Source organism: Thalassophryne amazonica, chromosome 10 (assembly GCF_902500255.1).
Source record: "Thalassophryne amazonica chromosome 10, fThaAma1.1, whole genome shotgun sequence".
NCBI lineage: Eukaryota > Metazoa > Chordata > Actinopteri > Batrachoidiformes > Batrachoididae > Thalassophryne > Thalassophryne amazonica.
In genome coordinates, this window is record NC_047112.1 from 16,901,192 (window position 1) to 16,916,703 (window position 15,512).

Sequence of the window (15,512 nt, forward strand, 5' to 3'; positions counted from 1 at the left end):
GGGACAGGGTGAAAAACTCAAATATCCGAAAGGCTGACTCCTTCACTGCAAAAGGAGTCACCTGAGGTCGTTTGGGCATCTGGCTGGTTGTCTCCCAATAGAGGTATTCCAGGCACATCCAATTGGGAGGAGGCTCCCCGTGGACATGCTGGAGGGATTATGTTTCCTAGCTGTTTTGGGAACATCTCGGGATCCCCCAGATGTGTTACAGATCTTAACTGAAAATAAAGAAGTGTGGGAAGAGCATGCTTGCCAAACTGTCATCATGACGCAGACCCGGATAAGTGGTAAAAAAAAAAGAATAAATGAATTAATGAAAGAACAAGTTTGAGTTACTATTGTCTTGATTGTATTTATCTATTTTAAAAAAAGGGATATTTATTTCAGAAAATTCGTTATTTTATGAAGATTAAATATATCTGACTTCATAAGCACCTGTGCAAACATTTTTCTATTTTCTAAATGAGCCAAAAATTCACAACAATCTACCTGTAAGTTTGTTATGAGTGAAATAGTTTGATTCCATTTAAAATTGTTATGAAAGCGGTGAAAGTCTATCCGCGCGCACTTAACGTCGCTGATTGGCTTTTTGACGCTCGTGCGAGGAGGAATTCCCGAAAGACACGGAATTGTTCGTAACACCTCACGATGGTGCCGTTTTTCAGTCCGTCGCTTCACCGACAAAGACACCAGTTTGTTATCGACTTTGTCAAGAGGAACAGGCCCAGAAAGGTAACGTTTACACGTCAAACTCATTTATTACTTTTTGCTCGCAATTTAACGTTTGTCTGTTAGCAAACAGCCCGCTAGCCGGTTATTATCGTTTGCTAACACGCTAAACTACAACCACGTCTCTCAGATTAATTACAAAGTTCGTGTCTTGGCGTTTTTAGCATTTCACATTACTTTTACTGTGGGTGGGTGGGTGGGTGGGTGTATTAAACAAAAACAAGATCACCCCCACCAATCCGGGGGAGGTTGGTGCGCACATGCGTGTTCCTCAAGCTTGGGTCCTCTACCAGAGGCCTGGGAGTTTGAGGGTTCAGTGAAATATTTTAGTTGTTCCTAGGACATTGATGTTGTGCCTGGAATCTGCTGGAACTACTCTTCCAAATTGGGGGTTACAACTCTTAGTGCACTGGGACCACTTTGAACTTTACCTTCCACATCTGCTGCAGTTGCTCCTTCAGCACTTGGTACTTCTCGATTTTCTCGTGCGCCTTCTTTCTGATGTTGCTGTCAGCTGAGGTTGCCACATCAGTCACAACTGTGTCTTCTTTCTCTTGTCCACCACTATAGCTGGCTGGTTGGCCAACAGCTGCTTGTCTGTCTGGAATTTGAAGTCCCACAGGACCATAACCCTATCGTTCTCAACCACCTTTGGTGACGTCTCCCATCAGGATTTGGGGGACTTCTAATCCATATGTGGCACAGATGTTCCTGTACATGATTCCCGACATGTGGTTGTCCCTCTCAGCATACAGTGTCCCAGCTTGCATCTTGCTACTATGTACTGGACTGTCTGGGGCACATTTGCACAGGCTGCAACTTGGATCCTGTTAGCTGTGGTAGACTTCTGCCTCTATGGATCTGGGGCTTAGGGCTTGTTCTTATGCTGCTGTGATCAGCGCCTCTGTGCTGTCCTTGAGGTCAGCCTTAGTTGCTGGTGGGTCTTTTTGACATCAGCCACTACCTTGATCTGTCGATGGTACATCCCATGAAGGGGCTTGGTCTTCCATGATATCTCCTCCTCCTGTTACTTATCACCGTCTGTCTTCAGCTGTCTGAGGCATTCTAGTAGCAGCAGATCTCGTGTGTGGGTGGTATTTTTCTGATGAATTCATGGATGCTCCTTGTCTCATCCTGGATTGAGGCATTCTTGTAGCAGCGGATCTTGTGTGTGTGTGTGTGTGTGTGTCTGGGTGAGGGGGGGATCTTTCTGATGAATTCATGGATGCTTCTTGTGTCATCCTGGATTGTGGCTCTGGCAGTTACTAATCCTTGCCCTACCTCCCTGTGTTGCTCATAGAGCCTCAGGGTACTGGACTTTAGGTAAAAAAAAATCCATGCATTGTGAGGAGTTTTTGTGTCTTGTGTCAATGGTTCCCATTAGCTTGTGGGATTCCCAGGTACTTCTAGCTGTCCTGTATGTCCCCTTTCCTGCCTGCTAGCAAATGGTAAATGGACTGCATTTATATAGTTGTTTTGCATCTGCATCAGATGCGCAAAGCACTTTACAATAATGCGTCACATTCACCCCAATTTCAGGGTGCTGCCATACAAGGCGCTTACTACACACCAGGAGCAATTGGGGGATTGCCCAAGGGCCTTAGTGATTTTCAGGTGAGGCTGGGATTTGAACCAAGAATCCTCTGGTCTCAAGCCCAACGCTTAACCACTATACCATCACCTCCTCGCAAATCCACCCCTTCAGTCCGGATCAACTTCCCTCTCTTTGCCGCTATTTAGCCACATGTATCCAAGCCGAATGACATCCCGATATTTTTACTGTAGATCCTGGTGACGTGGATTAGTGAGTCAATCACCTTGGTATATTCCACACTTGATGGTGACTTGTGTGATTGCCATGGAGTTGGCCTCCAGTGACGTCTTCCACAGTTATTATAGGACATAAAAGAATAAATGCCAGTTATAAAAATACACTACAACAATGCACAGAAATCCCAAATTAAAGAGCTCATAACATAAAAAAGTGCGACTTTTGTTTTCCTCTTCAAGAGTCATTTTTTTTTGACAGGTGTGACTTATACTCTGGAAAATACAGTAAGTAGGGGAGGTGATGGTCTAGTGGTTAAAGCCTTGAGACCAGAGGATCCTCGGTTCAAATCCCAGCCTGACCGGAAAGTCACTAAGGGCCCTTGGGCAAGGTCCTTAATCCCCTAGTTGCTCCCGGTGTGTAGTGGGCGCCTTGCATGGCAGCAGCCTCACATCGGGGTGAATGCGAGGCATTGATGTGTAAAGCACTTTGAGCATCTGATGCCGATGGAAAAGTGCTGCTATATAAATGCAGTCTATTTTAGAAGAAGTTTCATGACCATAGAGTAGCTGCCCGCATGGTGAATTTTCCAGTCAAGAAAAGTATTTGTTTGTTTGGTTTTTTTTTTTTTTTTTTAAGCCAGGACCATTTTTAGAGTCCCATAAGTACTAAATTAAGAACTTTGCAGAATCAGGTTCCCTCCTGCAGACAGTCCTGTCTAAAAATTGAAGGAATCCAGCACCAATAATCTGTTGTAAATGACTGTAGGCTGACCCTAGCTCCCTGAAAATGGATTTTTCCATTTTTGCTCTCACCACTTTAGAGACCAATAACTCAGAGATATGCCTTTGACAGAATCTGAAAGCCTGGGCCAAAATTACCCAGGGAAGCAAATTTCAGCCAGATATCTTTGCTCGTTTCAGAGATATTGGTATCCAAAGTGGCTACTCAAGAACATACGCAGTTTCTGAGTGTTAAATATAGGTGCAACAACCCTTTTTTTTTTTTTTTTTTTAAGACCCCCAGTTCACCAACCCTTTAGATTTTGCACGTGTTCATTAGAGGCACATTGCAATATTTCTTTTAAGCCAAATCTGAATCTGTGATATGGGTTGATTCCTGGACTTGGGTTGCATTCATATGGAATGACCCATATGGATGCCACACCTTTGGTGCCCATTCATTTCTCTGTTGTTGTATGACAAATACAATTTTTTTTTTTTTTTTTTTTTTTTTTTTTTTGAGGGGCAAACAAAATGTCAAAATGATTATTGTTGAAGCTCACATATCTTGATGTAGATTACCTTCTTCTTTGAAGGAGAATGAAAGTTTTTTTTTAAATTATTATTACTACAACATTGCAGTTGGTTTCAGTGCAGAATGGTCTCGTTGTCGGTCCACCCTGCCTTCACTGTGCATGCGTCATTTCTGAGCATAGCAGCGGTGCACCGATTATCACCTCGTTTCTGCTTAAAACTGCACTTGTCATCTAGCTCAGTGACAGATATCTGAAGCTTTTTTTACAACAATCATTGCCACATAAATTCAGCATTTTTTCATAATAAAAGACGGGAGCGATCAGAGTGCCACAGCAGCACGTCTGAGTCTGATGTGTTACTGTGCCTTTGTCATTTTGGAGCGTCGCCTCGTTTCTGCTTAAAACAGCCTTGTTTCTAAAACTGACTTTAGAATGATTTAAGAGGTTTTACTTTGTCATCTGATGGGTTAATAATCACATTATTCCCTTTGATTGCTTTGGGTGTAGAGAGTCAGACTCAGACGTGCTGCTGTGGTCCCAAATGACGCATGCGCAGTGAAGGCAGGACGGCCAATTTTTAGCTGGGGCTGTTTGGTCAGTGACACACCAGTTCAAACCCCACCTCTGCCACATTTCTCCATGTAATGTGCAGTTGTGTCAGGAAGGGCATCCGGTGTAAAACTTGTGCCAATTCAATATGCAGATCCACCTCGGATTTGCCGTGGTGACCCCGAGTCCAAACAAGGAAGCAGCAGAAGGGACTTAATGTTATTGAACATATTTCAAACCTAGAAATGCAGGTTGTATGCAAAAAGTACGAGGATTATTTTTATTTATTTTTTTAGGTCCAAAATTTAAAGTACATGAATCATTTTCTTTTCTTCTTACCCATTTTGTGTTGTCTTCAGTTATGCCTGTTGTATGTCTTCACCTCAGGTGGCAGACTTGGGCTGCTGTGAATGCAGCCTTCTGAAAAAGCTCAGATTTCACCGGGAAATTGAACTGCTGGTTGGAGTGGACATTAACGGAGCAAAAATTAAAAAAAAGATGTAAGTTAACGAAACAGAATAATTACATGTAAGGCTACGTCCACATCATCAACAAACCTTCATGTGTTCTATTAAAACAAAACTCTTTTACAGTAAGTTATATAAAAAAATGTATTTGTTTGAGTAGTTTTGAAGAATACTGCTAACTGTAAATAGGTCTTCATTACCCTTGAAACTGCACAGTTTTTTGTGAATTGGGGGGGCTTAATGTAATTGGGTATTTTGGAAAAAAAATCTCAAATAAGACAAAAATGTTTTTATGCCCAACATGACGTGGTTTTTCAGGTGATTCGAAAGAGCCATATTTTGCAAAACTGCAATGGAAACAGTTATTTTGTTCAATTACATGTCACATGACATTCTAAAATACATGGACAAAGGAAGAGATAGACACCTTGTTAAATCCTTTATGGCCAGATTTCCACATACTACGTTTGTTGCTTTGTGTATCTGTCGCATCTTTGGTCCATTCTACACACATTTGTTCTGGTGTGTATGTGGAATTGCTGGGGAGAGAGAAGAAAGGCCTTTAACAGCCATCACCTTGACTATTGGAATGGCAGTTTATACACATGGACAAAATTGTGGGTACTCCTGTGTTTTATGTACACATTTTAATATAAGGTCAGAAATAAATGCAAACAAAGAAGTTTTGTTTAATCAAAATATATAAAAAAAAAAAAGCCCAAGTTATTTGGCAACAAGAACAAAAAATTCTTTCATACAGTGAAACAAACAACCCGGACATAAAATGTGTGCTGGACACAGTTATTGGCAACCTTTGATGAATTTACAGTAAATCATCACTTTTATGGCCAGGACATTTCAAAAAATATTTTAATGAAACAAAATTACTTTGTGTACATTTATTTCTGACCATATATTAAAATGCATATATAAAATATAGTTGTACGAACACTTTTGTCCACGTGTGAATCTTGAGAGGACAAAACCCACCATTCCATCACTCAGTGGAAATGCTGTCATTTTGGATTTGTGTTTTGTCAATATTCTGACAGTGTCTCTTAAATTGTGTAGAAGTCTGGAAAACCCCCTCCAGTGAGGGGTGACAACATAAATCTGTCAAAAGAAATGAACAAAGTTTGTCCTTCTTGTGTGTTTACTGTATTCTGTTTATGGTTATGTAAAGGCTTTTATGTGTGTTTGTTTGTTTTCTCAGGCATGGATTAGCTCCGTTAACAACTGACTACCTGCAGCCAAGTTACAGTCAGCTCAGCATTGACCTGTATCAGGGCTCGGTCACACAAAAAGACTCTCGCCTCAGAGGATTCGATTTAGTGACCAGTATTGAGCTGTGAGGACACTGTCTGTCTGTGTCACGTCCAGTAACTTAATGCTTTGTCTGTCTAGCATGACTGATTACGCCCACCAAGGATGTAATAAAATCACCTGCGTTTATTTGTCTGTCTGTTTGTTAGCAGGACGACTCCACTGAAATTTTAAGGTGGTCCAAAGCCGGATTCTGGATCAAAATTCACTTTATATAGGCTTTGAAGGATTACATCAAAACTACTTCAGATTCTCGCCAAATTTTCATCACGGATACATACGAGGTCTGTCCAAAAAGTATCGGACCTTTCATGGCGTGGGACAAAACCACCTCCGTGTTGGTCTCACAGGACGGCTTTGAGATGGCTTTCAGATGGCTGTCAGTGGGTTTTCAGTCGTGTGACTAACCGAGAAATTGTGGATGAGCCTGGACATGCCAGAACATGTCCTGTGAGGCTTCATCACGGCGTTGCTATGCGCCATGCGGCTCCACCGCGACGCATGGAATTCCTCCGCTCCTCTTTCCATGACAAAAACTCCAGTAACAGTGGAATGTGCCATTCATTTCCAAACTGGACGCTGTGTTTTATCCGGGACGTCCTCTGACTAGCACAGGAATTGCGGAAGACGTGGACATCAGCACTTTTTCGGCACATTGAGACAGATGTGCGGAGGAATTCCGCGCGTCGCGGTGGAGCCGCATGGCGCAAAGCAACGCCGTGATGAAACCTCACAGGACATATTCTGGCATGTCCAGGCTTATCCACAATTTCTCAGTCACATGACTGAAAACCCAACGACAACCGTCTGAAAGCCATCTCAAAGCCGTCCTGTGAGGTGGTTTTGTCCCGCGCCATGAACGGCATGGTGGCGTATCCGTTCGCTTTTCTTTCCATGAAAAAAAACTCCTTTAACAGTGGAATGTGCCGAAAAAGTGCTGATGTCCACGCCTTTTTCCTTTTTGTGGAAGTCAGACGACGTCCCGGATCAACAGAGCCTTCACGTTGGAAATGATCTGGTTGATTCAGCCTGTCAATTGGCGCTGGGAGCGCGGCGCACTCTCAGCAGTTGTGGGCCGTCCTTAAAGCGGCAGTAACACTCCTTAATCTGTGTAATCCCCACAAAATCGTCCCTGAAAGCCATATTAATTTTCCGAATGGTGTCCACCTGGAGGTCTCTCACAGTTTCTGGAAAAAAATTGATGCAGCAAAGCTCCAAATCGTTCAGACATTTATTCGCAATAAAAAAGACGAGAGGGGTGGACCAGTGCTCACACAAAGCCTGCTCACAGGCGAATGACGCAACCGACAGGCGTAAAAAAACTCACGCATGCACACGAGGGTTCAAGCTTGGCTGATGCAATCACACGTGATTCAAATCCATATGGTTTTTGAAAAAAAAAAAAAAGGTTGGATACTTTTCTAACAGACCTCGTATTAGGCCATGGAAGACTCCATTAAATTTTGGAGGTGATTCGGATCCGAATCTGGATTCTGGATCAATATTTCACTTTATATACACTTTGAAGGATTATGTCAAAACTATTTCACAGATTCTCACCAAATTTGCACCACATATATATATTAGGGCATGGAAGACTCCATTAAATTTTGGAGGTGATCTAGATCTGGATTGGCTGATGTCGGAAATCTCTGGTTGCTCTTGTTGTATCTGTGTTCCTGTGTCTGTTGGTGATTATTCATTCTGTGCTATTTGCCTCCAGCATAGAGCACCTGCCTCGTTCTGATGTGGAGCTCTTCTCTCAGGTAGTTTTTGGCTACTTGGCACCATTGGCTGTTATTGTCAGTACCCCAAATTTTGAATTCAACCCTCTTTTACCCGGGCTGAGGGGTTTCCGTGACCGTGACCACAAGTTTGAGTGGACCAGAGCCGAGTTCCAGTCTTGGTATGTAATGTTTATGTTTCTGATGTTCTCCCTTAAGTTAATGTAATTCCTGAAGAAGTGTTTGAGGACTGAAACTGTGAACTGGGTGTTGTGTCTCTGCAGGGCTCTGGGTCTGTGTGTAAAGTATGGCTATGAGGTGCAGTTCAGCGGTGTTGGACTGGCGCCGTTGGGCCGGCAGGAGGCTTACGGATTTTGCACTCAGATTGGTGTGTTTCAGAGGCTCATTGGAGGACAGCGCCCTCATGTGTTGCCCAGTGTAGATAATGATGAGGAGTTCTCGTACACACTAGTGAGTACATTTTAGGTTACATAGAGTGCTTGTTCGCATTCCCTGTTTGAAAGTAAGACCATACCTTCTCATCTCACCGGATTAACCTACTTTCTTGCAAGTTCTTACACATTTCTCCTACTTTTGTTGTACCCCTGATTCTTTTATTTTGTCCAGCTTTGTAAAGCAAATCGATTCTAACATTCATACACATTCAGGTTCTCATGCGCTCCTTTCATTTCCCATGTCCATAGCGGCATTCTCTACTTTGTGATTTTAAAACCTGCAAACAAAAATTTAGAGGAGGTTATAGGAATCACCCCGTTATGCATCCATTTTTCTGTCTGTCATTGTCTTGTAAGTGGATTTCAGTGAAACTTCACCAAATGGTAGTACACCATATAAAGAAGTGCATAAAGGAAAATAATTCTGGTCCGACATCTTCAAGGGGAGACTTTAGTTTGTAATGGATCATACTGTTTGCACGCACTGCAAACGGCATGCACCTATGGTGCATCTTTTGTAAAACTGGCCTAATTTTCATTGTCGCCACCTTCATTTTGTGATCCATCCTTGAAAGTCATCCTTGAGTGGAGAAAATATGGCATGTGCATAATTTCTTTTATTCATTTTTATTGAAATGGTGGCAGGGGTGATGGTCAGGTGGTTAAGAGTGCTTGTTTTCAGTGTAGGAGGTTCCTGGTTCAAATCCTCCCTGCCCGTTTCTCCATGTAATGTGGAGTTGCGTCAGGAACCTGGCCTTTGTGACGCTGATTGTCACACACACCTTCAATCTCTATGGCTTAGACTGTTTTTCTTTTAGCTGTGTAGTATAAAGTACCCCAGCCCTGGTGCGACAACAATATCTTGACGAGATTCTGCTGAGTGAGGTGTTTGTACTGGACTGAACAGCTGAAGAGATGCTGGTTGGAGCAATGGCCAGTGAGGAGATGAAGGCCTTCCCGCTGTATCTGTTGAGGGGGAGAGGAGGAACTCTCTCACTGCAACAACCTGAGGCTGAATGTCAGAGAGGTGAATATCCAGAAGTCCCCCTGCTTTCCAGAATATTAAAATTAAATGCTAAATAGTGGTCTCAGATGTGTTCTGTGAACAGCAGAGAGAGTTTGTATTCTGTCATAGTAATAAACTCTTCCTGTCTTCTCAAAGTGCTGTTAATCAGTGAAATCGGCCGCTAGCAGGCTTGGTGCAATAATCGCCTGCACCTTTTGAAACTTATGGCAGTGGCCTGAAACACCATACAGCCAGACATTCAGTTTATATGTTGTTATCTTCCTCCCATTTTGACTCCATGATCTCATGATTGAGAAGCCCACAAGTAACTTTTTTTTTCTCAAAAAGATGCTGGGGGATTTTAAAACATATCAAGTACAAACAAATAGTCATATTGCCACTATATCAACAGTTTAATGGGTGATGTGTTTGTATTCCGCCTGGCTAAACTCTTGTTTTTTTTTTTTTTTTTAGGTCTGATGTTTGCAGCTTGTGGAGGAGGGATCAGGAACCCCATGAAGCAGGATGATGGAGGTGCTTCAGTGGAAGAGGTTTATTGGACAGCGGATGGAGGAAAATGGGAGTCTGCATCACTGTCCCATTGCACTTTAAGGAACAGTGTGAGGTTTGTTTTGGCAGTTTTCTTCTCTGTGTTTCCCATTTACGTTTTATCCTTTATTATGAAGAACTTTCCTGGCGTGCATGCTGTGAATGATAAATTTGATGTCTGGAAGGGGAGGTGTAGTTTACCTCCTCCCCTCACGTTCTAGGAAACATTCTAGGGGTGGGGTGGGTAATGATGCATGTTTTTTTTTTTTTTTTTTTTTTTGTACGTGCATGACTTCTGTAGCAGGCTGACCACTCTTACTCTTTACTGACTTTGAAGTTATTTTTGTGTGTGTAGGTGTGTGTCTGTACCGCTGGCTACGATCTGGTCCTGCTGTCCCAAAGTGCGCATGTTGAGTGGAAGTCTTCATAATCTCAGATGTCTGCTGCTGGGCAACCCTTCAATTGAATTTAGCCACGATGGCTACGCTGTGCAAGTGAATTTACAGGAACAAGGTACTTCAACAAAGTAATGCAACCTTGGAAATGGATGCTTTGTCACTGATACCCCTATTCCACAGAGTGCCGTTCCTTCCCATTTCATCCCCATTAGCAAATCTGGAAGCATTTTGAAGCATCACAGTAACTTCTTGATTCATTCTTCAAATAATCGCTGATACACTCATGTGTGGCTCATTATTCGTTGGGACTGAGGCTTTAGGGTGCCTTGCCAGCCTTCTGAGGCAGTTGAGACCGCCCTGGACGGACGAGCCTGTCAGTCGTCCACCAACCACAAAAAAAAAAAAAAGAATCACAGGCTACCATAATTACAATTTGTACAAGTTTCCAATATAAATGATTCATAATAATATTGATAAACACACTGTGCTTTATCTGATTCTTACTAAAATAATTGTGAAATATTTGATTTGGGAGTGAAAGAAATGGTGAATTTCACCATTATGGATAACATTGGGTAGGTGTTGCGTGTCCTGCTAGTAACAATAAACGGTGTCTAGAGAATGTTTAGCTTGTACTTGCTTTTGGTGAGTAAAGGAGGTGCATGAAGGTTTTTTTTTTTTTTTTTTTAAATCCTATTCAGTAGCCCAATATTAGAGGTGCATTTAAACTGCAGTCGCATGTGTTTAGGCTGCACTTTGTACATGAGTCAGACATGAGAAGATTGGTCTTTCCTTCTCAAACTACTTTATAATTGCATATTCAGCAGTTCAGTTTTTAAATATCCTGAGGGAGAAACTCCTGATTAAATAGGACTTTACAATTTTGGCCTTTTAAAAAAAGTGCCCCCCTCAGAGCAATGGAAGAGTCCTCTGCAAATCTGTCTCTGGAGCTAGGTCTGATTTGCACCAGTTTTGAAATCCGGGTGAAATTTTCGAGCTATTCAAAAATTTTATCCCATTATGGCAAATCGGTGTCATTATGTGGTCGTTTTTGGGTGTTTGCAGTCTTAACAGCTTTGATCATGTTCAAACATCTTTAACCAGGGTAGTCCTACTGAGTACAGCTTGATACTTGTTTGTGTTTCATCTGCAGGGTTCTCACCAGCATTATAACAGTGTAATGGCCCATTATGCTGCTGCATGGAAAAATTACGCTGCAGTTGGGCCGTTGCGCTGTTTCCAAGGGCGTGTAACGGGAAAATGATCATTTCTGATCATCAGTAATGATCATTTATGATGATAGAAATGATCATTACTGATTGTGATTGTGGACCCGCAGCGATTCCAAAATCAACCTACAGAAATGATCTTTTTTTTTTTCTCCATCAACTCAGTCAAACCCATTTAAAGATGTCAATCGTAACTCACTTTTCTGCTGATTAGAGTTGCTACCGGACTATCGTCTGTTATTGCGGGCAATAAAAGAAAATCGTCCACCATTTCACTCTGCAGTTTTTTCCGTTCCTCATGACGTGCATTTTCCATGGGACAGTGCACAAAGGTTCTCTGGTATGGATCATTGCGCGTATGGGAAAAGTTCTTGAGGGAAAACTTCTTGTACAGCTACTAAAGTTCTGACTCCTGCAGTGTGCCCTGCACTGAGCGCTGGGGGGAAAGTTCTCTTACAGCTGCTAAAGTTGTCCTTGCAGCCAGCCGTGTGCTGCAGGATATTGGAGAAGGGGGCCAGCTTACCCGCTAGATATTAAAATTTATAACGCTCTGAAACACTGTTTGCATTTTAAGCGCCGAATTGTGCGAAGTAAAGCCATAGTTTTTTTTTGTTTGTTTTTTTTTAAATCTTTGTTACAGCCTTACTTTAAAGCCAAAAGAAACAAGGCATCAGGCCAAAACACAAGTATAGACGTGTGTCAGGAACATCATAACTGTTAATTTATACACAGCAGTTTATTCAAGAAAATCCTTGTTTTTTTTTCTTACATTAAATAACTTGTTCTAAGTAAATCAACAAAAAAGAAATGAAGATTCTTTTTAAATATTTGATGTTTGTAAATTAAAATCATGATGATTGATTCCTTCATTTATCCTATTATTATTATCCTATTATTTCCTTCATTTTTTTTAAATAATAAAATAGTTGCTGTTTGAAGAGCCTTTGTTTTATTTCTAAGTGTAGCAGCAGGTGTGACTTTACAGAGATGACAGGTGAACTGGACTTTCAGCACATTTAACCAGATGAAGGTCTCCTCTGCAGCTTCAACTTCAAATTGGTGGCATTCTTGGAAACACTGTCCTCATATTTTGAAACAGAAATGTTCTCTTCTTCTGTCTGGACATAAGATTTTGGTATATTTATTTAGACTAACAAAGAAGGCCCTTTATAAGCCCATAATGCAGAAGCTCTGGGGGGGCTAAGCATCCCCTGAACCCCCGGCGATCTGGGTAAACATTTGAAGCAGAAGCAATATTTGTTGGTGGTGTAGCTGAGAACACAGCTGGGTGCAGCTTTATTTTCAGTTTTGAGCGCGTTGCCAGGTATACACTTTGTAATCCACCCTGATGGGAGGCATGCTGGAGTTAAGCTATTTAATCCAGTTTTTGCACTTTTTCTGAATTGTGGGTGATCATAATAGAACAGTGCCCTGTGGAATAGGGGTGTGAACAAAGCAAGAGCCGATGATCATGTTCTCTTGGCTCTTCCGTGTATAGACTAAAATATGTTAACAAATCTTCAGCAAATCTCAGGGTTGCTGTGTTACTCTATCAATGTTGCAAATGCAACTTCTAAGTTCATATTTCAGTGAAACTTCACAATGGTAACAAAACCACATGAAGACGTTGGTCTGACAACCTCAAGGGGAGATAACACACACACATATATATAAATATATATATATAATATTTAAATTTGTCATCATCCTCAGTTATATTTAGAGGTTGACCGGATGGCATTTCTTCACAAATCATTCCCTACCACTGATAGATAATAGATGTTCGTAACTGGTATGGCAGAGTGGAGGGTTCATTATGTTGTGTTTGATCACAGATCTCTAGTTTCTTCATAAATGCCCCACATGATGAATTCAGTAATTTTTCTTTTGCTCATTCCAGATATGAGTTAACATTTTATGAGTCACATTTCTTTTGTTCCCTTGGAGTGCCAACTGTCACGTTAATAATTCGGATTGCTTGTTTAGCCAGTCAGTCTGCATGTTGAGTAAAAATAGTGACCGTAGTCCTGGTTCTTGCTGTTCCAGAACAGGAGGAAGATGAGGCTGATTATGACTTGGATGGTTGTGGACTCTGGACAAACCTGAGCCAGTGTTCCCACAGCGCTTTGCAAGAGGAAGACTGGGAGGCCAAAATCTGATGTTAAGGAGAAAAAAAATGAATGGTACAGCTCCGTTCTCAGGACAACTTGGGTAATATGTTTCTAGTTGCGAATTAATGAACACGCTGCTTGTTTTTTTTTTTCTCTTTTTTCCTTCTTTTTTAATGAAGCTCTTCAGGTTCATTATGTTTCATAGTGTAACAGATACATGGACTACAGGTCTGTGATTTGTTAGATGGCTTATTTATGAAACACCGTCATTAAGGTTTTTCAAATTGTGAGCAGTGTTCATACAGAGTGTCAGCTTGCAATAAAACTGTAAACATTGGGATTTATTTTCTTATAAAATCCCCTAACACAATGAAGATTTTAAGTTTTATTGAACAGTGTGAAGTACACATTTTTAAGCTTTCAATACACTTAACGAAGCAAATATTGAAAGGGAAAGTGTCACAATGTGACTTTACAGAAGAAAACATTTTACAGTTTCATATACAGACAGCTTCACAGAAGAGAAGAAGCAACCATGTTTGTAACAACATGTTGGGTACCAACATCAACATACCCGTCTAACACAGGTTTAAAAAAAAAAAAAAAAAAAAGACCAGCCATGGAAGGGAAAAAAAAGTTAAGACTCAACACAATCAAAAATGGTGATTTTTTTTTCTTTCTTTTAAACATATGGCACAATATCTGTAACGATGGTTATTAATCCTATAAATGTGACGGATACATGGTTTAACCTTTTTAAACAAAGGACATCCAAACATAAAATGCAATACAAAAGACTCCAATGCTATAGGACATTCAGAATAATAAAAAAAAATGACCATATCAAAACGACAAACCTAAACAATTAACCACACAGGACGGACATAAAAACAGTCAAAATACTGACATTAGTGCAGATATTACAACATGTATACACTCAACTATGGCTTATGACTGAGGATTACACAGAATGTACAGTCTGCTTTCACTCAGCATTTTAATAATCTCTTTATCGTTTTAGCTAGGTAATGAGTGTCGACTGGTTTGCTGTCAGTTCAATAAATCACATGTTAATCGCCTGCTGTGAGCCCCGAAATGTAATTAATTACACTTGGGATTTGCAAACAGTGCAAGTTTTCTATTTCTTCATCAGTCTTACAGTAACTCTGGTCATCAGTGCATCATGAAATATTTACTTCAGTCCTTTCAAGAAAAAGTATAGCTATGCAACCAAAATTTTCACTAACCAGTCATGGTGCATTTAGTCAAACTAACGCTGTAGGGCAAACAGACAGTGATGTCATACCCCCCCCCACACACACACAGCTTTTATAATAATAAGAGTAACTGCTCAAATTAACATAGTTTCTGTCTCTTGTAACGAATAGTTGGCTTTTCAACCACAAAGTACAGAAAAAGTGAGAACTGCTGTTGAGTATTTTCTTTATGGCAATGGGTTACTTTATACTTCAATGTACCACTTTAAACTTGAAAGACATACATGGGTTATACAATCTCTGAAAGCTGACAGTCAGGTCTCTACGTCTACAAAGAAGTGGTATAAATATGTAACAGAAAAATCTGGCGGCGATATAGTGACACTCGTCACAAAAACTTTAGTACTGCAGGGTTTTTTTTTCTTTTTTTAAGTCAATACAAAGTGCAGCTGTTAAAATCAAGGCTTTGAACCAGCTCATGGAACGAAAACCAGAAACGTTATTTTCATTTTTTTATGTTCCAGAACAGAACAGTTTATTTAAAATAATGGTAACTAGATCATTTTTTCATTCTTGAAAAGATTTCCGTTTACGACCCGGTGAGGACGTCGGACTCTATGCTCTACACCGCAACAGTAGGTGCTGGTAATGCATAGTCTTGGTTTGCAAACTACCATTAAATTTGACAGAAGAAGTCACGCCTGTCATTTATTTTGGATGCTGGTGGTG

At 40.9% G+C, this 15,512-nt stretch overlaps 1 protein-coding gene across 1 annotated transcript; it reads left to right on the top strand.

Annotated features, from left to right (window-relative positions):
• The first annotated feature begins 648 nt into the window (after nt 1-648).
• Nucleotides 649-13,959, top strand: henmt1 (HEN methyltransferase 1). The gene is given in 11 exon segments (XM_034179482.1): nt 649-732; nt 4,692-4,804; nt 5,985-6,119; nt 7,818-8,000; nt 8,103-8,289; nt 9,092-9,115; nt 9,118-9,200; nt 9,203-9,300; nt 9,754-9,904; nt 10,184-10,341; nt 13,502-13,959. Coding segments are annotated over 11 exon segments (1,329 nt in total). The 3' UTR covers nt 13,615-13,959.
• The last annotated feature ends 1,553 nt before the right edge of the window (nt 13,960-15,512 follow it).